At 33.7% G+C, this 26,192-nt stretch overlaps 1 protein-coding gene across 1 annotated transcript; it reads left to right on the top strand.

The window, feature by feature from the left end:
* The first annotated feature begins 256 nt into the window (after window positions 1-256).
* Window positions 257-26,192, top strand: LOC149951721 (uncharacterized). Its single transcript, XM_090168160.1, has 3 exons — window positions 257-332; window positions 18,492-18,881; window positions 19,725-26,192. Exons 2-3 carry the CDS (start codon window positions 18,574-18,576, stop codon window positions 20,695-20,697), a joined length of 1,281 nt encoding a protein of 426 aa, XP_090024286.1. The 5' UTR covers window positions 257-332; window positions 18,492-18,573; the 3' UTR covers window positions 20,698-26,192.

Here is a 26,192-nt window from a genome sequence, read left to right as displayed (position 1 = left end):
AAATACACGTGCTGCCAACTCTCTCTCATTCCCTGCTAGACTTTAAAGTAATTTTCTAGCCAGAAGAGATGAATTCTGAAATACACGTGCTGCCAACTCTCTCTCTCTCTCTCTCTCTTATAATTAGCCCGTGATTTGAGAGCAAGGCCTAGCTATAGAAAATTACGTAGTCAGTTTTGAATGGGTGCCAAATGTTGTAGTCGTCCGCGCTTGTTTACGCGCGCCGAGCTCGCTTAGTCGAGAGTTTAAAGTCGTCGTGGTGTAGCCACTGCTGGAACAGATGCTATAGCGCCTTTTGTATCGGATATTTCTTCGCCGACAAATATCGAAAGGTAAGCTTTAATTTTAGCTTCGTTCTATGGAAAATCTGCGCGAATCCCGTCAACAACCGCTTCAAACAGTAACCGACTTCGATCCAAAATAGTAGAAATATTTAAAGTTTACCTCTACCATTCATTTCTCAATGGGTCTATTTCTATTGCATTGAATTAAAATATTTATTTTATAGCTGTTTAATATATTTAATTATTTAGTGGTAGTCAAATTAAGTTTAGTGGTAGTCAAATTAAGTTTAGTGGTAGTCGGATTAAAATTTATTTATTTAGTTATAATAGTTAAATTGAAATTTATTTAATTAGTGATAATTTATTTAATTAGTGATAGTCAAATTTAAATTTATTTAATTAGTGATAGTCAAATTTAAAATTAGTTATTTAGTGATAGTCAAATTTAAAATTAGTTATTTAGTGATAGTCAAATTTAAAATTAGTTATTTAGTGATAGTCAAATTTAAAATTAGTTATTTAGTGATAGTCAAATTTAAAATTAGTTATTTAGTGATAGTCAAATTTAAAATTAGTTATTTAGTGATAGTCAAATTTAAAATTAGTTATTTAGTGATAGTCAAATTTAAAACTAGTTATTTAGTGATAGTCAAATTTAAAACTAGTTATTTAGTGATAGTCAAATTTAAAATTAGTTATTTAGTGATAGTCAAATTTAAAATTAGTTATTTAGTGATAGTCAAATTTAAAACTAGTTATTTAGTGATAGTCAAATTTAAAACTAGTTATTTAGTGATAGTCAAATTTAAAATTAGTTATTTAGTGATAGTCAAATTTAAAATTAGTTATTTATCAAAAAGTTATTTCTTTAACTATTACCAAATTTAAATTAAATTTTAAAAAGTTTTGAAAATTTGAATGCGAATATCATTTTTCAACATGTTTTGCATGATGAAAAAATTAAACATCCCATTTCAGTGTCTTTGAAAATATTGGGCAGATTTTAAATTTTAGAATTTTGGCGGATGATGGAAAAGCGATAACCAAAGCTTCATTATTATGTTACATTTTCAATAATTTCTACAATGACCAAACAATTTTGGTGAGCTTCAGACTAGCCATAAGCGCTTCTTGTCGCGCCGTCACAGCCAGCACGTGCACGGAACCGCGCCAAGGCGCGTGTTTTTCTCGCTAGAGGCACTTATCTTTTTGGTTATGATGTCAATTTTAAGTCGCGCTATACAAGACTATCGATAATTATTTTCAAAAATTGGCACACTTACCAAACGTAATTTAGGACTTATGTAATGCGAGATTGCCATGCCGCGATTTAATCGAGATTGCCATGCCGCGATTTAATCGAGATTGCCATGCCGCTATTTAATCGAGATTGCCATGCCGCTATTTAATCGAGATTGCCATGCCGCTATTTAATCGAGATTGCCATGCCGCGATTAAATCGAGATTGCCATGCCGCGATTTAATCGAGATTGCCATGCCGCGATTTAATCGAGATTGCCATGCCGCGATTTAATCGAGATTGCCATGCCGCGATTTAATCGAGATTGCCATGCCGCGATTTAATCGAGATTGCCATGCCGCGATTTAATCGAGATTGCCATGCCGCGATTTAATCGAGATTGCCATGCCGCTATTTAATCGAGATTGCCATGCCGCGATTAAATCGAGATTGCCATGCCGCGATTTAATCGAGATTGCCATGCCGCGATTTAATCGAGATTGCCATGCCGCTATTTAATCGAGATTGCCATGCCGCTATTTAATCCCATGCCGCTATTTAATCGAGATTGCCATGCCGCGATTTAATCGAGATTGCCATCACTTAGTTTTTCATAGACTAGCGCCTTGGTGACTGGGTGGACTAAAATACTTTTATCGTTTTTTTTTCGCGCAGTTGGCACTTAGACTGTTTTGCTTTTGAGAAATGGGGGTCTTTTACCTTGGTTCTTTGGCGCCGATAGTGTCTTGGTATTAGCGAGTAAACAAAGTGTGTAGGGCATTGCCAATGTCTTTCGCAGAATGTCCGCTCTCCTCGCGTGGCCAACGACGACAAGCAACCTTTTAGAACATTGTTTCAAGTTTGGAGGAAACCTTCTCGAGTTTGGCGGGCGCGAAACGTCGCGGTGGTCCTTGTCTGTCTCGCGCCAAAACTACTTTTCGTTCGCTTTTTCGGTTCGGCTACAAAATACGCGGCATCTCGTGGTGTCTCTGAAATGCTTTATTTGGGGTTTCAAAATCTCCAGGGCTCCAGAGAAAGCTGGGTATATAAGAAATTGGATAGAAAATATTTTAGGAATTTGGAAAAAAAATCGGGAAATTTAATGAATTTGAAAAAAATCGGGAAATTTAATGAATTTGAAAAACGTTATTGAATTTTATCAATTTAACAAACGCCTTTCGGTTTGAAAGTAGGTCGAAACGCCGGGAATTTTTGAAATTTGCAAAACGTTATTGACTTTTAATTCATTTTTTCAAACCACCACCTCATTTGTGGGAAATTCTTTTAAGTATGCAACTTCGGTCTGCAGCGCCAAATTGCCGCAACACACGGTGTTTCAGAAAAATTTGTGTCTCCGTTTAATAATTATTAAGTAGCTGTGCAGGAGGTTTTACTTACTAGTCAGCACATTTTGCTAGTTTTTTCTTTGTTTTTTTAATGCGAAACATTATTTTTCGGCAATTAATACGTAAGGAGATATGGGGTTTATATATGCACCCATCATGATTAAAGAACGGGGCGGGGGGCTCCTGTTCGGCCCCCTAGCGCTCGAGTGAAGCGAGTGCGCGCCGCCGTCAGGCGCCAATGTATAGTCTTTGGGCAATTTTTATTAACTTTTTAAATAATGCTTTGCGGGGAATAATCTTTGCACCATTGCAATTTCCTTAAAAAGTACTTTAATGGGGGGGGGGGGGGTCGGGAAAGGGGAACAAAGGTGGTGGCGGGGCTATTGATCCGATTTATCAAAAATCGTGGAATGGGCAGGGAATTTTATCTAAAATTATGGTGGCAACCCTGATTTCATTTGATTTAAACCAAATTATTATTTTAAAATTATTTGATTTAAAACGTGTTATTTATGAATATCAGCTAGGCTAATACCCAAGGCACCACCTTAGGCCCAAGTCATCAAGCGACAATAATAATAATAATAATCAGCTAGGCTAATACCCAAGGCACCACCTTAGGCCCAAGTCATCAAGCGACAATAATAATAATAATCAGCTAGGCTAATACCCAAGTCACCACCTTAGGCCCAAGTCATCAAGCGACTTTTAAAGCCATTAATTCAGGTGGCCGGGTTACAATGCGTAGGAGGGTGGTGGCGAGCCCTTCATGCCCCGTTAACCTCCACAAGTTTTTATGGAAGGGGAAACCGAAGAAAACAAAAATGGTTACTATAGCAAAGCTCTATTCAAAGCAAAATAATTACAATTAATAATTAAAATTAATTCAGAATATTTAAAAGTTTTGGTTTACATTAGCAATGCAAGCAATTTATAAATTAATTTGTAAAGAAAAAATAATAATGAAATTAATCAATTAAGATCAATAAAATAGAAAAAGAAAAAAGTTTGAACGAAGGCTTCGTGTATATCGACAAACATTCATTTGAATCGATATTAATTGTCCAAATATACAGGGTGTTTCAAAAGGTTATGCAAAAATTTGAAGGAGTTGTCGAGGGGTAAGACACTCTGCGAACTCGGTGTACACTGCCGTACCTTTGACAGTGCTAAATGGAACTCGCGAACTCTTGAAAATATGTACCTTTAACAGTGCTAAATGCACGAACTCGGTGTACAGATTATCTGAGACTGTTCTATTCAAAGCAAAATAATTACAATTAATAATTAAAATTAATTCAGAATATTTAAAAGTTTTGGTTTACATTAGCAATGCAAGCAATTTATAAATTAATTTGTAAAGAAAAAATAATAATGAAATTAATCAATTAAGATCAATAAAATAGAAAAAGAAAAAAGTTTGAACGAAGGCTTCGTGTATATCGACAAACATTCATTTGAATCGATATTAATTGTCCAAATATACAGGGTGTTTCAAAAGGTTATGCAAAAATTTGAAGGAGTTGTCGAGGGGTAAGACACTCTGCGAACTCGGTGTACACTGCCGTACCTTTGACAGTGCTAAATGGAACTCGCGAACTCTTGAAAATATGTACCTTTAACAGTGCTAAATGCACGAACTCGGTGTACAGATTATCTGAGACTGTTCTATTCAAAGCAAAATAATTACAATTAATAATTAAAATTAATTCAGAATATTTAAAAGTTTTGGTTTACATTAGCAATGCAAGCAATTTATAAATTAATTTGTAAAGAAAAAATAATAATGAAATTAATCAATTAAGATCAATAAAATAGAAAAAGAAAAAAGTTTGAACGAAGGCTTCGTGTATATCGACAAACATTCATTTGAATCGATATTAATTGTCCAAATATACAGGGTGTTTCAAAAGGTTATGCAAAAATTTGAAGGAGTTGTCGAGGGGTAAGACACTCTGCGAACTCGGTGTACACTGCCGTACCTTTGACAGTGCTAAATGGAACTCGCGAACTCTTGAAAATATGTACCTTTAACAGTGCTAAATGCACGAACTCGGTGTACAGATTATCTGAGACTGTCTTACGGTTCTTACCCCTCGGGAGTTGTAGGGGGTGAATTGAGAAGTATGCCTGTGTTTTTCCCATTTTCCTATGATGAGTGAAAAGAGCGCCAGAGAGCTTCAAAGTGTGGCCTACTAACCCCTGGAAGTAGGCTGCAACAATTACAAAACCAAGCAGCAGGGAAATGTTAACATTAAGGTTTGGGTTCGTGTGATAGGTGAAAAAGGACTTAATAAACAAATCGAAGTAACTAGCGTAAAAAGGTAAACTTAAACAGTGTTTAAAGTTCATGCTGCTTGGATTCGCGCATGTTGCAGCCTACTTCCAGGGGCTAGTAGGCCACACTTTGAAGCTCTCTGGCGCTCTTTTAAATCATCATAGGAAAATGGCAAAAAACAGGCATACTTCTCAACTCACCCCCTACAACTCCTTCAAATTTTTGCATAACCTTTGAAACACCCTGTAGATTAGTTAGTAGCGACCACCGTTTTGCAAACATGCTCGAAACTTTTATAAGGGCATCTAATTTGAGCTGCAATAACGGAGAGATTAAGCTATTCCAATCAAACTTATACGGAGCACGCGAATTACACGTAATAAACGCGTACGTGTAGGTAAAATTGTCGATCTCTCCACACGTTTTATTACCCGTTACTTAATCCCGAATGTCTAATTTTGAACGTGGAATGTTTGGCGCCAACCTCGTCAAAACTTTAAGCAAATAGACTATATTTAAGCTCGGTCGTATGAGTAACGTATCAATGCGAAATTCGCTTAGAGCAGCAAATGCCAGGTGCTTATCACTCCTTTGACACCGTAGCAAATCTGCCAGGCGTATCCATTCCCTTTGAAAACGCTACGAAATAACCTTATTAATATTTGTCAAAAGCCTGAAACCCTTCAGTAGACGTTTAAGAGATAAAAATATCATGACAAAGGTATTTTCCCGACTAGGTTTTCGTTGAGAACATATTTACTTCGTCAGTATTTAGGGGGGGGGGGTAATACGTCACCAGTTTGTACTTCAGCCACGTCGGGAGGCGTACGTTTGCTTTGATTGTAGAGCCTAGCGCCGCCGATCCAAAGCTATTTTATCTGGCGCCAAACCACCGCCGCCGATAAACTATGTGCCCGCCACCAAAATTTTCAAGTTTTCCTACATACCTTTATTTTCTTCTTTCATAAACATTTTGGAATTTTTATTAAAATTTTCAAAAAGGGGGGGGGGATACATTTTTCAATTTCAAACCTGACGTTCCGTTAGACGACTAGTTTTAATTTCACAAAGCTATAATTTATTAGTCTCCTTTTTTATCTTCTATTAGTTAACGGCGTTTCTGATTGTGTGGTCGTAGTGTCTATTTGACTTCCGCTAAATTGTGGGATTTTTTGATGAGTTGGCAGGTGTCCTATACTGTCATTTCAACGGTTTACCAAAGCGTGAATTAACAGTGAATTTTTCTAGCCTAGGGGGACTAGTTGTCTGGGAAATTTTGATACCATCTATTCACTATGCATTTCCCTGAGATTTTCTAGCTGCAAGTTCGGTACGTTGGTGACAAAAATCATTTAAGATTTATAAATTGCATTCGATTAAAACATGAAATCCAAATTATATACCCCCAAAATAATATATATATATTAAGTTTTAAGATCTAACCAAAATATCAAAATCTTAAAAAAAAGGCTAGGTGAATCCACCCATACACGTGGCTTTACGTGACGAGGCAACAAATTTGGAAAATCTTACAGAAAACAAAATTAAAAAATCAACTGATTAATTGTAAAAGATTTTACGGAGATTTAAGTTATCTTACGGCACTGGAAGACCTTGTAAAATTAGGCGTAGTTATTTATTTCTTGTACGCGAGGCAATTGTAGTTTAAATCAACGACTCTTAAAATATTTATTTTATAGCGAAAAACGTTATATCTGACTAAATAGACTAATTGATAGAATAATCATTATTATTAACTCCAATTTAGCCTAAACATTAAACAGTCTGGTTTTTGTCGAAATATTAAAGATATTATAATAATAATATTATAATTATATAGTTTGAATTGTAATATCAGAAGCTTAAAAAGTACAGCTCTAACGACCAAAGTATCCTGCAATCGACTTTCATTAAAGATTTAAATGAATTGTAAAAATTACTTTATTTAGGGATATTTTCTTATTTAAAAACTATATTTTTGAGGTGTAATAGTTCTCGAAATTTCTTTTAATTTCAAAGAGTTTAACCCCACCCAAAATTGAAATCCTGGCTACCCTCCTATATTATTTACTTCTGCTAATATTTTATACAGGGTGTTTCCAAAGGTTATGCAAAAATTTTAAGAAGTTGTAGGGGGTGAGTTGAGAAGTATGCCCGGGTTTTTCCCATTTTCCTACGATGAGTTAAAAGAGCGCCAGAGAGCTTCAAAGTGTGGCCTACTAGCCCCTTTGCCGCTCTTTTAACTCATCGTAGGAAAATGGGGAAAAAACGGGCATACCTCTCAACTCACCCCTACACCTCCTTAAAATTTTTGCATAACCTTTTGAAAAACACCCTGTATACGAGATAGCGTAATTAAGCAGTTTTTATTTGTTGTTTTACCAAAAGTGGTCTTGGCTCTGGCTAGACAGTCCGACAATTTAAAATTGGACCAGACGTGTTAAAAGTCTCCCTGTAATAACTAATTTCTAGACCCTCCTCACATCCATATCGTCTTTTTGTAAAAAAAAAAAAAAAAAAAACCACACACACACACACACACCAAATCTAGGTCAAGTCAAACCAGCGCGGGTAAACATTTTTATATGCAAATCTATTTCACTTTTTTTTTTGAGTCTCCCCGTCTGTTAAAGGTTTTAAGAGAATGCAAATTTTATCAATCATGGCGTCTGATGTTTATTTTATACCCTTTTCTTAGAAGCCTCATCTCCGAAATAAGCCCTAGCGGCTATAATCCGACAGTTTTTTTTCGAGCTTAGACCCTTTTCACCCTCCCTCCAAAAAATTTAAGCCTTGGCGAATGTTTTTCAAAAACATTTGAAAGTGGTTAGCTGATTGAAATTATTTCAATTCGTAGATATATCAAAATTATCCTTGTTGGCCTTAAATAAATACATTTTATATTTTAAACAGTTTAAATGAAATATATTTTATATTTAAACAGTTTAAATGAAATATATTTTGAATTTAAACAGTTTAAATGAAATATATTTTATATTTAAACAGTTTAAATGAAATATATTTTATATTTAAACAGTTTAAATTAAATAATATATTTTATATTAAAACAGTTTAAATTAAATAATATATTTTATATTAAAACAGTTTAAATTAAATAATATATTTTATATTAAAACAGTTTAAATTAAATAATATATTTTATATTTTAAATAGTTTAAATTAAATAATATATTTTATATTTTAAACAGTTTAAATAACTTTAATATTTTAAATAACTTTAATATTTTAAATAACTTTAATATTTTATATAACTTTAATATTTTATATATCTTTAATATTTTATATATCTTTAATATTTTATATATCTTTAATATTTTATATATCTTTAATATTTTATATATCTTTAATATTTTAAATATCTTTAATATTTTAAATATCTTTAATATTTTAAATATCTTTAATATTTTAAATATCTTTAATATTTTAAATATCTTTAATATTTTAAATATCTTTAAATATCTTTAATATTTTAAATATCTTTAAATATCTTTAAATATCTTTAATATTTTAAATATCTTTAATATTTTTAATATCTTTAATATTTTTAATATCTTTAATATTCTTAATATCTTTAATATTTTATATATTTTTAATATCTTTAATATTTTTAATATCTTTAATATTTTTAATATTTTTAATATTTTTAATATTTTTAATATCTTTAATATTTTTAATATCTTTAATATTTTTAATATCTTTAATATTTTTAATATCTTTAATATTTTTAATATCTTAATATTTTTAATATATTTAATATTTTTAATATCTTTAATATTTTTAATATCTTTAATATTTTAAATAATTTAAATTAAAAACATAGTTACAAGCAAATTAATTCCAAAATTTAATAATAACAAGCAAATTAATTCCAAAATTTAATATTTACAAGCAATTTAATTTAAAAATTTAATATTTACAAGCAATTTAATTTAAAAATTTAATATTTACAAGCAATTTGATTTAAAAAATAAATTTAATATTTACAAGCAATTTGATTTAAAAAATAAATTTAATATTTACAAGCAATTTGATTTTAAAATATTTAATATATATTCTATTTAATATTAATAAGCAATATTAATAAAAAAAACTCGCGGTACTAAAGCTTTTAGAATTAAATTTTCCTCGTTACAAAAACGTATTCTTATTTTAAGCGTAATATTTCATTGATTTATTGCTCAACTTATCAATTATCAATTCGTAACTTGAAAGGACCTTCCGAGAATTCCCGACTTCATATTATCCACGTGTTTCTATCAATTTGATTTATACCGTACGACGGTGGACTTGTTTATTAATTTAAACTGGTTTCTGATATAGTACGCACCAACCTTTGAAATATTATTTTTCTTCGGGAATGTGTTTGTAATTTTAACGTAGCGCCCAATATTTTCTACAAACGTTATATTTTGGTATCTGCGTGGGCGGCTGGCTGGCTGTAGTAGTTTTAGTAAAGCATAACCTGCCTTTGGGATTATTAAGTGTTTTTAAGTAATACCAGAAGTGTATAAATTACACTTACGTCATAAGCATTCATCTAGGCCTATTTTCGCGCCATACGATTGATTTACTTAAACCAATAAGAACGAATTCGGAAATGATGTCATTTTAGCGCAAGATAATAAATAATAATAATAATAATAAGCAGCTAGGCTAATACCCAAGGAACCACCTTAGGCCTAAGTCATCAAGCGACTTTTAAAGCCATTAATTCAGATGGCCGGGTTACAATGCGTAGGAGGGTGGTGGCAAGCCCTGCATGCCACGCGAGCCAACAGCTCCCTACACTCACTATTACCGTTAACCTCAACAAGTTTTTGTGGAAGGGGAAACTGAAGAGCTCGGAGGAAAACCCCTTAAACCAGTGGGGATAGAACTTGCAAACTCAACGCAGAAGGAGTTGTTCCGAGTTTTCACCCAGTTCACGAGAGCAGAATAACCACAAATTACTTCTTAGGGACGGTTCGCGTTATTTTGTCAAAAAAATTAAATTTATAAATATTTCTGACGTAAAAATACAAAATGAAGGAATGTAACTTCGATCTTTTGAAAGCGATTCTATCGAGTGCTTGTGACGTTTTAAACAATTTAAACATACAAAATATTTCTGAAAAACCTAAGCCTCGGTGATATACCAAAAGTGACATAATTACCAAAAGTGTGTCAATCGGACCTATTTCTTAATGAATGATACGAGCGAAATACAAGTTGGGAGGGGAGAAGGGAAAGTACGCCTTGGGGAGGGAAGGAAGTTAAAACCAACAAACAACGCCTCGTAGTGAGAAACCAAGGAACTAAGTAGTACAGGTCAAAGTTAATGTATTTTTTGATTTTTCGTCGTTCTGTGGAGATGCTATCGCCATCTACCTACGATATAATACCATAGACTAAAAAAAGACCCAGAAAGGCGACAATAAATAGTCTTTTATGTGGTCGATCTCGAGTCGAGCATTCATTAAACATTTAGCATACGAAAGTACAGGGATTGTCACACTTTTGGTAATTGTCACTTTTGGTGATACTTTGGAAGAAAACCTGAGTCAGTGTTTGCCATTATTAAATAATAAATGCTCTATTAAAATTGTATTATAATAATAACTATTTTAATAATAATATTAAATAAATACACGAATCTATTTCATTCTTTTAATTAAATAGATTAATGATAAATACTGCTATCCCTACGCGCTGTAGTTTTTACATGTTACACCTTTAAGCTAAGTAACCGTCGTACTAATTTTAATGGCCTAAATTGGCATATTATTAACTTCTGGTAATACTAAATCAAATCTTACAACTATAAATTTATCTGTAATTCTACTAGTGGTAATCAATTAGGCATTTTATTAATAGACGATTTCATTTTATTAAACGTCACCAATTGATGGTTTCCTTAAACCATTAATTTTCGTTTGCTAAAAAATCGGTATTTGCTAATATTAAATCGTCCTTAGTTTAATAGTTTTAAATTTTAATAACTAGCCCTCCACATTGGCGATTTAGTTCGCTTTTACGAATGTAGGTGGCGCTATAAGTCAACGTGAGAAACCAGCCACATAGCGGTCTTAACCGCCTTGTTCCATTTCTATAAATCCGTTTCGGGTCTTTACGCGTTGCTACACGTACTTACCCCCCTCTGTCGGCGAGAAATCGCACCCAAATTGTTGTTGTTGGTTTTAACTCGACTCGTTCGGGAATTTTTGTCAGTCACGCTGGGGGGCGCTAAAAAAACAACACCAAAGCGGTCCGTCTCGCTTTAAACAATTACGAACGTTATCTATACCGGGTGCAAAGCGTTTTCCGTTCAATCTTTGACGGACCATAGAAGTTTCTTTTCCAATGTTTGCGCAAACGGCGAAATTTTTCATAAGACTTCGTTGCCAAGTCGATGTAAATCTCTAAACTCGTCTTTGGCCCGAACACCGCCCACTTACAAAATACATACTCTTTTTTTAATATTATTCTTTGTTTTTGTTGGTGTTCTTGTACTTAAGAACGTCTTGCAGCTTTAAATATTCGACGAGATATCTCAATGCTAGTGCAAATATGTAGTAACTCCGTTATTCCGCCCGAGTTAAGGTTTCAGATGGGGTAAGCATCGCGGTGCATTGTTAGAATAGAGTGAAAATATCAGGGAATTAGATTGTCGACAGAAAATTCAGGGAAATATTAAGTAAATTCCCATTTATTTCAAAGAAATCGAGGAATGTTCTGGGGATATTTAAATTTTCAGGCAAGTCGTTCCAATGAAATTTCAATTTTGTTCAGGGAAAGTTAATATTTCTCAGGGAAAGTTAATATTTCTCAGGGAAAGTTAATATTTCTCAGGGAAAGTTAATATTTCTCAGGGAAAGTTAATATTTCTCAGAGAAAGTTAATATTTATCAGGGAAAGTTAATATTTCTCAGGGAAAGTTAATATTTCTCAGGGAAAGTTAATATTTCTCAGGGAAAGTTAATATTTCTCAGGGAATTATAGTTATTTTTCTCAGGGAATTATAGTTATTTTTCTCAGGGAATTATAGTTATTTTTCTCAGGGAATTATAGTTATTTTTCTCAGGGAATTATAGTTATTTTTCTCAGGGAATTATAGTTATTTTTCTCAGGGAATTATAGTTATTTTTCTCAGGGAATTATAGTTATTTTTCTCAGGGAATTATAGTTATTTTTCTCAGGGAATTATAGTTATTTTTCTCAGGGAATTATAGTTATTTTTCTCAGGGAATTATAGTTATTTTTCTCATGGAATTATAAAAACTTTTATTGTACACCAAGTGGTTTAAATCTTATTTCCTCATTAAATATAGTTATTTTCTTTGGAAATATAGTAATATTTCTCAGGGAATTATAGTTATTTTTCTCAGGGAATTATAGCTATTTTCTTGGGAAATATAGTAATAATTCTCAGGGAATTATAGTAATATTTCTCAGGGAATTATAGTTATTTTTCTCAGGGAATTATAGCTATTTTCTTGGGAAATATAGTTTTTTTTTATTGGGAAATAGTTTTTTTCTTGGGAAATATAGTTATTTTCTGGGGAAATATAATTATTTTCTGGGGAAATATAATTATTTTCTTGGGAAATATAATTATTTTCTTGGGAAATATAATTATTTTCTTGGGAAATATAATTATTTTCTTGGGAAATATAATTATTTTCTTGGGAAATATAAATTTTTTTCTTGGGAAATATCAATTTTTGTCTTGGTAAATATCAATTTTTGTCTTGGTAAATATCCAGGCCATTGGCAAATAGTGGCTAATAAAGAAAAATTACATTTCAAAGCTAATAAAGTAATTGGAATTAAATTTTTAAGAAGTTTTTTTGTAAAAATGTCCTCTAAAGTTTACACTAAACTTACAATGTTAGAATTATTATTCCAAAAAAATTAACAGACTATTCTAATGTTAATCAGAATCTGACCATTCCTACGCGTATATATTTGCCTTAAGTAGCCCAAATCTGAAATTTCTGTTTTAAACTATTTTATTATTAATATTATTATTTTTAATTTTCTGTGCTTAAAATATTTATTGGTCAGATTGGCCACTAAATTATTTTTAGTGTGGAAAATTCTGGCTTTGACAATTGTCCACATGGAACACTGGGGTGGTTCTTTGAGTATTAGCTTAGCAGGGTCCCCAGATGTCCTATAATTCCTATAAAATCCTATATTTTCAAAAATGTCCTATAACGTCCTGCATTTTTAGCAAATTCCTCCAAAAGTAATATAAAATCCTATATTTTCAAAAATGTCCTATAACGTCCTGCATTTTTAGCAAATTCCTCCAAAAGTAATATAAAATCCTATAATTTTGATATTTTGCCCATTTTAAATCCCGCCACTCACAAGTGTCAGTTAAATTGCTAGATTTAGCTATAGGAAAAATTCCTATACCAAGTCATTCTAGTCTATACTTTATAGTTTCTAATTTTTCAGTGAAAATCATAGATTTTGTTTTAAATGCTTAAATTAGTAGATTAAATAGCATAATTATATAGTCCTATAAAATCCTATAAATTTTTAAAAATAGTCCTATAAAGTCCTATATTTTTAGAAATATAATCCTATTTTTCCTATAAAAAGTTGAAGATTTGAGTGGGGGGCCTGGCTTAGCTGATGATGATTATTATTTGGTCTAAATGTAATGTTTGGGAGATAGCGTATTTTAGCCCCGAATCTTTGACGTCAAACGCGACTCAATCAAAAAATGCTCTCTTCTTTAAGCTTTGAAATGAATAAAACATAAATTGTGGGAATTGGACGGACGCCATATTATGAGAACGATATCGTATACTGTCGAAGCACTTCTTTCGATTCGGAGACATCCATCAAATGGTTACGCTAACCTTCGGGGACAGGGTTGCCAATTTTTTGATTTAAAAGAAAAAACAAATAAATCGATTTTTTTTATTTAAATCCGATTTTTATTGATTTTTTTATTTATTTGATTTTAATTAAAATTTCAAAGTTTTATATAATTTAGTATCATAATTTTACCTAAAACAAATATGTTTTAATTTTTAAAGACTAATATGTATACTGAATTTATTAAATTTAAGCTAATAATCAAATAGAAGTTTTTATTTTTTTAAACCTATTTTGGTACTTTACAAAATAAATTCGGCGGAATCTCCACCCACTGGTAGAATCCAATGCAACATTAGGGGAAAGTACAATAAAGATTATATTTAAACCTAAATTATCTCAATTGGCGAGATTTTTCTTTTTCATAAATACTTAATAAAAATTGATTTAAATCCCGATTAAAATCAAGTTGATTTAAATCAGCCAACCCTGTTCGGGGATTGGTTAGAATAACTATTATTCACTGACATTTTATCTCGGGAATTTCCATAAATATGACTTTTTTGGAAAAATTTAACTCACTACGACATCATAGGAAATTGATTTTTAAAACACGAAAAATAGATTAATTTGATTTAAATCAGATTTTGCTAATTTTTTATTTTTAAAAAATTGAAAAATAGATTGGATTTAAATCGTATTTTGATTAATTTGTTATTTTAAAAAAATTGAAAAATTAGCTTTGATTTAAATTGGATTTTAATTATTTTTATTTATAAAAAATTGGAAAAATAGGTTTGATTGAAATCGGATTCTTATTAATTTTTATTTGAAAAAATTTTTAAAATTAGCTTTGATTTAAATCGAATTTTGATTAATTTTGTATTTGAAAAAATTTGAAAAATAGATTTGATTGAAATCGGATTTTTATTAATTTTTTATTTTAAAAAAATTTTAAATTAGCTTTGATATTGAAATCGAATTTTGATTAATTTTTTATTTTAAAAAATTTAAAAAATAGATTTGATTGAAATCGGATATTAATTAATTTTTATTTTTTTTAAATTGAAAAAATAGATGGGATTTAAATCGGATTTTGATTAATTTTTATTTTAAAAATTTGAAAAATTAGCTTTGATTTAAATCAGATTTTGATTAATTTTTTATTTTAAAAATTTGAAAAATTAGCTTTGATTTAAATCGGATTTTAATTATTTTTATTTTAAAAAAATTGTAAAAATAGATTGGATTTAAATCGGATTTTGATTAATTTTTTATTTTTAATAAATCGACAAAATAGATTTAAGTCCGATTTTGACTGATTTTAGATTTTAAAGAAATCGAGAAATAGCCTTTTTTGATTTAAATAAGATTTTGATTGACTATTGATTTTAATTACTTTTTTAAGGTATTATGCGTGTTATTCTTGACAAATTGATAAATAATTTGAGTGCAGCTGAAAAAGGTTAAGTACGTGTATTGCGAACTTAGAGGGTTGTAGACGTAGCTTTTATGTGAACAATCTACGCTCACGTTCTCGAGAGGTAGCTTAACCTCTATTGTAAACTAAAATTTAAATTCATTTCATTAAATTTATTTATTAATTAAAAGGTAAATTTAAATGAGTTTGCTCTTAATTGACATTTGTACATTTTCATAAATATTTAAAGAATTTGGTAGGTGATTTGAATCGGTTATTTTTAAAAACAACTTGATTTAAATTAAATTTATGGAAATCAGACAACCTTGTTTTAAATTAAGATGACAAACCATTCAAAAATCATGAATATTGCTTCTTCAACTGTGCGGAAGATGAATTTGAGAAAAGTCGGGGAATTTTAAGATTTGGAGAAAAGTCGGGGAATTTTAAGATTTGGAGAAAAGTCGGGGAATTTTAAGATTTGGAGAAAAGTCGGGGAATTTTAAGATTTGGAGAAAAGTCGGGGAATTTTAAGATTTGGAGAAAAGTCGGGGAATTTTAAGATTTGGAGAAAAGTCGGGGAATTTTAAGATTTGGAGAAAAGTCGGGGAATTTTAAGATTTGGAGAAAAGTCGGGGAATTTTAAGATTTGGAGAAAAGTCGGGGAATTTTAAGATTTGGAGAAAAGTCGGAGAATTTTAAGATTTGGAGAAAAGTCGGGGAATTTTAAGATTTGGAGAAAAGTCGGAGAATTTTAAGATTTGGAGAAAAGTCGGAGAATTTTAAGATTTGGAGAAAAGTCGGAGAATTTTAAGATTTGGAGAAAAGTCGGGGAATTTTAAGATTTGGAGAAAAGTCGGGGAATTTTAAGATTTGGAGAAAAGTCGGGGAATTTTAAGATTTGGAGAAAAGTCGGGGAATTTTAAGATTTGGAGAAAAGTCGGGGAATTTTAAGATTTGGAGAAAAGTCGGGGAATTTTAAGATTTGGAGAAAAGTCGGGGAATTTTAAGATTTGGAGAAAAGTCGGGGAATTTTAAGATTTGGAGAAAAGTCGGGGAATTTTAAGATTTGGAGAAAAGTCGGGGAATTTTAAGATTTGGAGAAAAGTCGGGGAATTTTAAGATTTGGAGAAAAGTCGGGGAATTTTAAGATTTGGAGAAAAGTCGGGGAATTTTAAGATTTGGAGAAAAGTCGGGGAATTTTAAGATTTGGAGAAAAGTCGGGGAATTTTAAGATTTGGAGAAAAGTCGGGGAATTTTAAGATTTGGAGAAAAGTCGGGGAATTTTAAGATTTGGAGAAAAGTCGGGGAATTTTAAGATTTGGAGAAGAGTCGGGGAATTTTAAGATTTGGAGAAGAGTCGGGGAATTTTAAGATTTGGAGAAGAGTCGGGGAATTTTAAGATTTGGAGAAGAGTCGGGAAATTTTAAGATTTGGAGAAAAGTCGGGAATTTAAATTATAACATGAAGAGTCACCTGCAATAAAATAAAAAAATGAAGTAAACAGATTAAAATCTGATAAATGTGGAATATAAAGTTCCAAAATTACAAAGTTTGGCCATAAAAAGGTCAGGGAAAATTCGGGGAATTTTAAACTGAAATAGTCGTAGCAACCCTGTATCCATTCTGATGCTTTTTCCGTTTGGTAAATTTCCATTATTAGACGTTGCGTCTTGTTCGCTTTCCCCAGAAAATTGGGTAATTTCTTTTTAATTTTGTTGTTTCGTCTGAATCCTTTGAGTCGATCCGCGTCCGAAGAAAAATATTTCAAGGTTTATGTCTGGGAATGTGTACAACACAAAAACATATCTTTAATAAATAAGTCTATAGACTTTGGGGGGAAGATCTTAAAGGGGGTAGTCTTTAGGTAGTTTTGGAGTGTATTACATCGTATAGAGTTAAATTGGTCTACAACCTTGATAGCGCCAAGCTACCCCCATCGATTTCGAAGTTGGCCGCAAACAATATGGCGACGCCCAACTTATCGAACGCGAACTTTATTTTTGAATACGTTTTTTTTTTGTTAATTTTTTAACTGCGAGTAATTTAGTTCGTCTGGGCAATTTTGGCTTCAAGGAAAACTGGTTTTAAATTACGCATTATACCAAGCAAATCTCTCGAATTTCTCTTGTTATTTAATTTCATTTAATTCTCAAGGGTGAACTGCCCGGGATTTTTTTTTCAGTTTAGCAATTTCCGTGGCTTTATTATTTTTTTTGGTACGCTGTGAACTATGAAGTTTCAATTTAATTATAAAAAAAAACATTTATTTAAATCAGGTTTTATTGATTTTTATGCCAGTTTTATAATTTGAGTAAATTTCATTCTAATACAAAATTTAATTGAATTCTAATACAAAATTTAATTTAATTCTAATACAAAATTTAATTTAATTCTAATACAAAATTTAATTTAATTCTTATACAAAATTTAATTTAATTCTAATATAATGCAAATTAAATTAAATTCTAATATAATGCAAATTAAATTGAATTCTAATATAATGCAAATTAAGATTAATTCTAATATAATGCAAATTAAGATTAATTCTAATATAATGCAAATTGAGATTAATTCTAATATAATGCAAATTGAGATTAATTCTAATATAATGAAAATTAAGATTAATTCAAATATAATGCAAATTGAGATTAATTCTAATATAATGCAAATTGAGATTAATTCTAATATAATGCAAATTGAGATTTAAAAAAAAATGCTTTCAGAAGCAGGCCGTTCTACAACTTGTATTTTATTAAGAAATAGTTGCCTATACATAACGATCTAAACCTTAGACAAAGACAAGTGGTCCACAAGGAAAATTTCATAGAATAGAAGTTTAAAAAACTAGTTAAGTTGAAGGGGCAGAGAATATTCTTCGAGGGGGCAGGGGGGGAATAAAAATTTCATATGAGGGGGCAACAATGCCCCCCGTGGCTACGGGCTTGGTCTATCAGTAAATTAGCATTAAAACAATAGCAAGTGTCACAATTATGCTGTTACGTTACTTCTGACCTCGCGTATTTTTCGTAAACCATCATAGTCACAAATTGGTGTTAAAATGAAAAGCGTTTTCTATTTCTGTGTATAGAAGCGACGACAACAGTGGCTCCATCTCTAGTTGGCTTCCCAAAGCGGCCGTCAAGCCTCTGAGCAGCTGCAGCAGCGTCGGCATGTCGCCCATCCTGAAGCCGACGTGGGCGCGCGTCTTCCTGCCCCTGTTGACCTTGGGCTTTCCTCTGGGCGTCCTCTTGATGATCCTGCTGAGACTGCCGGCGCAAGAGGTGGAAGTGGCCTCGACGGACACTCGCCTGTTGCACGGCTTCTCCACGTTCTGGTGCGGCTGGCAGGAAGTGACCTCCACGCATCCGTTCTACGCTTACAAAGTCCCGCAGACGCCCAAGGTCGTTCGGGACGAGGTCAACATCAACAATTTGGCCTTTCGATTCACCATGTCCAAAGGACACTATCACTATTTGAGGTTCGTTCCATTTTTTGGCTTTGATACATTTATTTTGGGACTGCTGGTGCTTCGTTTCGGTTGTAAAGGTTGAATGTGGCACGCCATCTAGTTTAAATTTACAAAACTGAAAAAGGACCTATTGGTCAAAAAACAATTAAAATATTTATTATTTTCTACGCAAAAAATATTTGTTAAAGCTATTTAAACTAAATTAAAAAAATATTTATTTTTTGCGAAAGTAATAAACCTTTTAATTAATTCTTAATTTTGAGTCTAATGTCTTGCTATAATTGGATTAATTATTTAACGTTCGTACTTGTTTATGACTTTTGCAATGTCGCCGTGATTCTATTTTTATCGTGGTAATTGGTTTAGTACTTGTTTATGACTTTTGAAATGTCGGTGTGGTTCCATTTTATCGTGTTAAATGGTTTAGTATTTGTTTATGACTTTTGCAATGTCGGCGTGGTTCCATTTTTATCGTGGTAATTGGTTTAGTACTTGTTTATGACTTTTGAAATGTCGGCGTGATTCTATTTTTATCGTGGTAATTGGTTTAGTACTTGTTTATGACTTTTGAAATGTCGGCGTGGTTCCATTTTATAGTGTTAAATGGTTTAGTATTTGTTTATGACTTTTGCAATGTCGCCGTGATTCTATTTTTATCGTGGTAATTGGTTTAGTACTTGTTTATGACTTTTGAAATGTCGGCGTGGTTCCATTTTGTCGTGTTAAATGGTTTATAGTATTTGTTTATGACTTTTGCAATGTCAGCGTGGTTCCATTTTTATCGTGGTAATTGGTTTAGTACTTGTTTATGACTTTTGCAATATTAATCTAAAGTCTCGAGTGATTCCTCAGGTACCACGTTCTGGAAGGCTCGACGATCGAAGCGGTGGGCTGCTCCAGCGTGTATCCTGGACAACTGGACATCATTTACGGAGAGGAGCGTTTCTCTTCCTGCTGGTCCGAGAACAAGTACCGGATCCCCGTGGGCTCTCACCACTCTCGCCACACCATCCCTCGCGGCTCGGAGGACTCCGCCGAGGACGACGCTTCTTCTTCGGAAGAAGACGACTACGACGACGACGACCCGATCCGAATCGGCAGCGTGTCCCGTCGTCGAGAGAGGAGCGCCAGGGACCCGTCGCGGAGCCCGTGTCCCGGCTCCCTGCTCTCGTCCCGGATCGAAGTGGCGTCGGAGCGCTCGGACCAGGACTACCCGACCTGCCCGAGCCGGTTCCGAGCGTCCGTCAACGCGACACGCTCCGGACTGTACTACGTGGTGACCCGCGGCGACTCGCCGACCATCAACCACGTCCTGCTCCACGTCAGACTCAACCGCACCGGTTTCGAACTGCCCGAGAATATGATTCTTTGCCGCAGCCAGAACGCGTGCGAGATCCCCTTGAGCTTCGGCTCCACCGAGAGGGTGGTCGTCTTCGTGTCGGCGGAACCGGACGCCGGAAGCGTCCTGTTCCCCGTGCGCTCCAAGTGCAAGCCGAGGCTAGTCTTCTACGTGTCCGTGTTCTTGGTGTTCCCCGTGCTCTTCGCCGTCGCCCTGACCTTGGCCATCCGACAGGCCAGACGCCGCGCCGAGTCCGCCGCCCTGTTGTCCGTCGACGTCCCCGACCTCTACCAGGAGTCCGAGCAGAGCGTGGGCGCCGGCACCCGGGCGCCTTTGCTCGAGGCCATGGTGGCCCAGGACGGCGCGGTCAAGGCCCAAGTCCGCCGCTTCGAGCCGGCCACTGGCCCCCCTCCGCCTTACCCTCTGGTTTGCGACCTTCCACCGTCCTACGCCAACGCCGTCTCTTCGTCCGACGCCTCCAGATAGAGGGACACCCCCCGCGCGGGTCTGTGATAGAACAACACGCGTTGACCAACGTCGGGGAACTCCGGACATTCTCGTTGCCGGACGGTTGTCTCTCGGCGCGTTTGTTTCGAGGTCAATTGAACCCCCGCCTCTGTTTGTTCCGCCACTCAAAGAAAAGTCGAACTGAACAAGGTGATATCATATTTTCGAAGTTGGACCCAGGAGGAAATGGTTATCATTTTGTTTTTGGGGTTTTGTCGCTAAATCGCTAGTCTTTTATTGTCTATCGAACGTTTCATTTTATGTCGAGCTTATTTCATTAAGCCACTGAAGGGTTGGCGAGGGCCATTTCGACGTGATCACGTAATGGCCACACGCTTACGCGGAACTCTGTCTTCGCGAGTCCATCCCCACCATTCGACTAGTTTTCTCGCGTTGTTTATTTTGCTGCTAAATATTCTTCGAAATCGCCATAATTCTTCGAATCTTGCCTTGTCTATCGAATAAAGATGATAAAATGATTTCCATATCAAATAATTATAGTAATTCGCAACGCCTCTAAATGCCCCCGATTCTAATTGGGCGTTTGCAATCGAACAAATCGACCAATTAAAATAGAACCACGCCCATTGAGGTTACCGCCTCTCAAACCAGTGAGCCAATAGAAATCTAATACTGAACCAAGCCCCGTTTATAAAATCGCCTCTTATACCAATAAGCCAATAGAAAGTGTTAATCCCCGCCTCTTAAACCAATAAGCCAATAGAAAATTTTAGTCCACGCCTACTGATAATACCGCCTCTTAAACCGACAAACCAATAGAAATCTAATACCTAACCACGCCCCCTTTAATAATACCGCCTCTTAAACCAATAAGCCAATAGAAAACATGAATCCACGCCTACTGATAGCACCGCCTATCCTAAATTCTTCTTTCTAGTGAAAACGCAATGCTCTCCGCGAAATTGACCCATTCTGTTTTCGGTTTTGACCTTAATTCGCGGTGGCGGAGGTCCTTGGACATCACGATTAACTCTAACAGCTTTATCCGTCTAAGAAGAGCTATTAGGGATAAGCCTTGTGCCAGTAGGGCTTTAGTGCAAAACTGTCATCTCCAGATGAATAATGACTAAGCTGCTGGCGACATCTCCGAAGTCACGAAAATGTTATTCAGCCGATAATATTTTAAATGAGGACCACTTTGCAATGTTAATTTTTCTTAAACCGTTGGCATTACGTAAGGCTTAGTGCAAAGTACCAGGATACTTTGATTTATCAGAATGGCATTATAAATAACAAGTCATCAAAGGTTAAGCCAGTGTTGAGGTACCTTAGTGTGTACAGCCTGCACCTCGTACAAGCTCCCTTACAAGTTTTCCAACCGTTTTCTGGGGCTAGTTTAACTAGTCTACCTTTAACAACCCACCTACGAAAGTTCACGGACTAAGAAATCCTTATATCAACTCGGTTGGGGGACTTAGATATCCTTTAAGGGACAGAACACTACCCTTATATCGGCACGGTTGGGGAACTAAGAAATCCTTTAAGGGATAAAACACTACTCTTATATCGGCACGGTTGGGGAACTAAGAAATCATTTAAGGGACAGAAGGCTGTCCTTACATCGACACGGCAGTTTTGACGCAGCCATAATTTTGAAACATATCGTACCCGCAGTTTTTTTATATAAATTATGGAGTCCCTCACGTGGTTTTGTGGTCCAATACGAAGCTAACTATTCCCTAAAAGTAGTCTATTATTTAACAAAAATGGCTTGTGAAATAGTTAAAAATTAATTTTAAATAAAACGTCGGTTCACTACTAGTCCATAGGCTCTAAATTCTAACACGACCCACATTTAGTAATAAATTCTAACACCACCCACATTTAGTAATAAATTCTAACACCACCCACATTTAGTAATAAATTCTAACACCACCCACATTTAGTAATAAATTCTAACACCACTCACATTTAGCGCTGCCATCAGGCGGATAGTAATCGTTAGCTTATCGTTCAGTCTTGTTTTGACAGCAATCAAAGGAACCCAAGGTAAACTTCACCGGGAAAAGTAAAATTGTAGCTTAAAATTATCCCTCAGCCTAGGAGAACTAGTAACTTTGAAACGATAATGTTGGACTAAAATGATAAACACTGTCTAAACTTAGGGGTTTTTAGCGTGAAACTTAAAATTAATCGCGCGTATAAAGTTATGAAGCCAAGGCTCATTCATCATTGTCAAGATTATCTCGGATAAAGTGTAAAAGAGACCCGTGGCAGTCTACGAAATCTTAAGCCTTTACCGAGTCAATTAGAAAGCATTGCGTCTTCATTAAAATGTCTTTTAGTCTCGACTTTTCGCCGTAACTTTGTTTCTTTCCGAATACGCCCGCAGCGCCGTCTAATGAGCGATTGTTCCGGCATTTCATTGACGCACCTCGCCCTGCCCCGCCCCTTGGCTCCGCCTATTTATCCTCGGCCTCGTATGGAAATCATTTTCTCGCTCTTAAACGCGAAAATGCACTTTGCAATTCCCAAAAGTCGACCTTTTATTTTGCCTTCGAAATTTATTATGGTCGAGGCTTAAGAAGGATGAATGGTTACGCTACTGAGGTTTAAATAATGAGTTAGTTGAAAGTCCGCGAATTGTGTTTGGTTTTAGAAATAACGAACCCGGTGGCGCCTTTTAATCTTGGGGCAAAGAATTGCCTCCGCCATTCCAGAGCTCTTAAGCCTTTTTCTATTTATTTAAGCAACGCCTTTTCTTAGCGTTGGTTGAGACCAGCCCTTTTTTAATTTTGCTTTATGCCACGTGTCAATTACCGAAATTAGACCACGCCTTTTCCATTTTACAAATAAGACCACGCCTTTTCCATTTTACAAATAAGACCACGCCTTTTTGAAAAGACGTCACCTTCCCTCGTTAATTAGACCACGCCTACTCCCGCTTTTTGAATTGAACAACGCCTTTTTAAACGATTTCCGTAAATTCGCCGTTGATAGTTAACAAGTGCTCCCTTAATTTTTTTGTTAAACCACGCCTCTTTCGCTGCCGTTAGACCACGCCCTTTTAACTTCTTGAGTTAAACCACGCCTCTTTCGCTCTCGTCAGACCACGCCCTATTCTCTTTTTAGTTAAACCACGCCTCTGCGTGTTAAAACAATTAACAATTGAATAAAATTTGGCGGTTAAAGCAGTTAAATACTAAACTAAAGTTGGTTCAGACACATGTATTGAAATGAAATGAAATTTCTTGGGACTGAAATGCTGGTTTGCTCAGACTACTGGTTCTCAAAACAAAAAAGTGCGTTTTTTCTCCAAGCACTTGATGATAAAAAAATAATATCTATAGAAAAATTTGTAATGTTTTTTTTTCCATTCTAGTCCTATTATATAATAATAATAAAATCCATTATAATTTTGTTTTCTTGGTGTTTTTTAATAAAAACCAAGAATTTCCGATATGATATCAGTGATCAATCGTGTTTTATATAGTTTGTTGTTTTTCCTTTGAAAATAAGCCGCGTGCCCAGTCTAAATAAATATTAGATTTTTTTTAAATGTTAATAAAAAAGGTGTTGTAAAAAAATCGTAAAACTTTATGTAGCAAAATGAACAATGATGATTTTTTTTGTACTTAATTAAATGTAAAACGTCGTGTTCAATTCGTTTGGTGAATGTTTTATTCTGTTAATCAAGCGAAAATAATAATTCGTAGTGTTGTTAGATGGTAATTAGCTATTTTCAACCTAGCGCCATCTAACACCGTTTCCAGTCATTATTTTGCGCAAATATTACTCGCGTGAGTAAATAGGATTTTCAAACGTGTGAAAATATCACAAATTAAATTTTAAATTACGCGTCCTAATTATTGTGAGTGGATCTTCATTAATGTTTAAAATTGACGACAGAATGTAACAGTCACCAATTCAACACCTTTTAGAGGAATTACATCAACTGGGCGATATCCAAATGAAAAAATAAATATGTAATATAGGTTGGTTTTTTTAATCGTATTTTTCTCACTGTGTTGATTATAGTGAAATTATATCAATTTTTTGTGGTGCTTTCTCAATTTTTGATTAAGTCAAATTATAAATATAATAAAAAAAAAACATAAACGTAGTGAGATGATAAACAAAAATCAAATATATAATTGTATATTACAAAAAAAATAACCTAAAATATGGTTGATATATCTATAAACAGTTTATATACATGACGTCATAAGGAATGTAATTAACCGTCATACTTATGTTAAGTTATGTTACTTATGATAGCGTGAAATAGAAAAATTTTGCCCATAATTGACTGTAGGTACAGATTTAAAAGGGTTTGTGAAACTCTTTCACAACACTATCAACATTTTTCCCATCATAAAAACTGACAAAAAAATAAAATACAATGTTGCCAAATACTTTCTGATATTTATTTTCAGTTCAAACAAAACAAAAGGCGTGTTTGAAAATGTTTAATTCTTGAAACTATTTAAAGATATAATACGCAATTCGTTTATGAGCTTAAATAGTTAAATTTGAAATTTACGTGTACCTATAACGTAGACCTAATTGATAATGACCAAGTAAGGGGCGTTTACCGTAAATTAGTTGACTGAATTAACCGTTGTGATTGCCGTATCGAATTGAGAATGTATATGTTTTAAAGACTGTTTCGAAATTGTTTACAAAGACTGTCTACTTTTACTATGAATGAATATTAATTAACTCCAATTAATTTTATTGATTGAAAATTCATTGAATATAATAGACGATTTCAACGAGATTAACACTGTTGATAAAATGTGGCATCGTCCGCTATAGCGTTCACTATATAAAACTATAACAGACGACGTCTTAAAGGGTCACAAAATCGTTTCGAGAAATTCAGATCGAATTTTAGGTAGCTTCTCCTTTTCTGTAACTCGTGATAGCCCGCCCGGAATGGCCGAAATTTGCCATTTTTCAAGGCCTATTTCCTGAGGCTATCCCGACTCTGTGACTCTTGCTTCCAGATAATTCAAACTCGGATTAAAATCGTCTATTTGATTTCCAACACAATTTATCAAGAAAATAGAGATATATATATATATACAAAATAGTGAGAATCAACGTGTTAATTGAATGGGGTTGGATATTTTAATTTGTAATACGCGAAGACTTATTAAGAATGCGATTAATATTGAAAATAATGCACGCGGGGGGGAAAAGAGTCTATTAAATAATATCCAAAATAAAGTGAGAACCGCTACTGAACGCTTAAATGTGATATCTGTCTGTTAATTATTAAGGATTAAGAAATAGTTTTGAAAAAGATAATCCCCGTGAATTAAAAAAAAGAGTGGAAAACAAATGTAGGGAAAAAATAAAGTGTTATTTTTTTGAGAAGTTAAAAAAATATATGAGAAAAATAAAAGTGAATTTAAAAGAATAAAATATATATATATCAAGAAATGGAATTAAATTATACATTTTCAAAGAGTTGACGAAAAAATGAAAGAATTGTAAATATTTATCTT

Source organism: Leiobunum rupestre, chromosome 3 (genome assembly GCF_980474605.1).
Source record: "Leiobunum rupestre chromosome 3, qqLeiRupe1.1.hap1, whole genome shotgun sequence".
Taxonomy (NCBI): Eukaryota; Metazoa; Arthropoda; class Arachnida; order Opiliones; family Sclerosomatidae; genus Leiobunum; species Leiobunum rupestre.
Note: the sequence above shows the minus strand (reverse complement) of the source record. Positions and strands in the feature narration are given on the sequence as shown.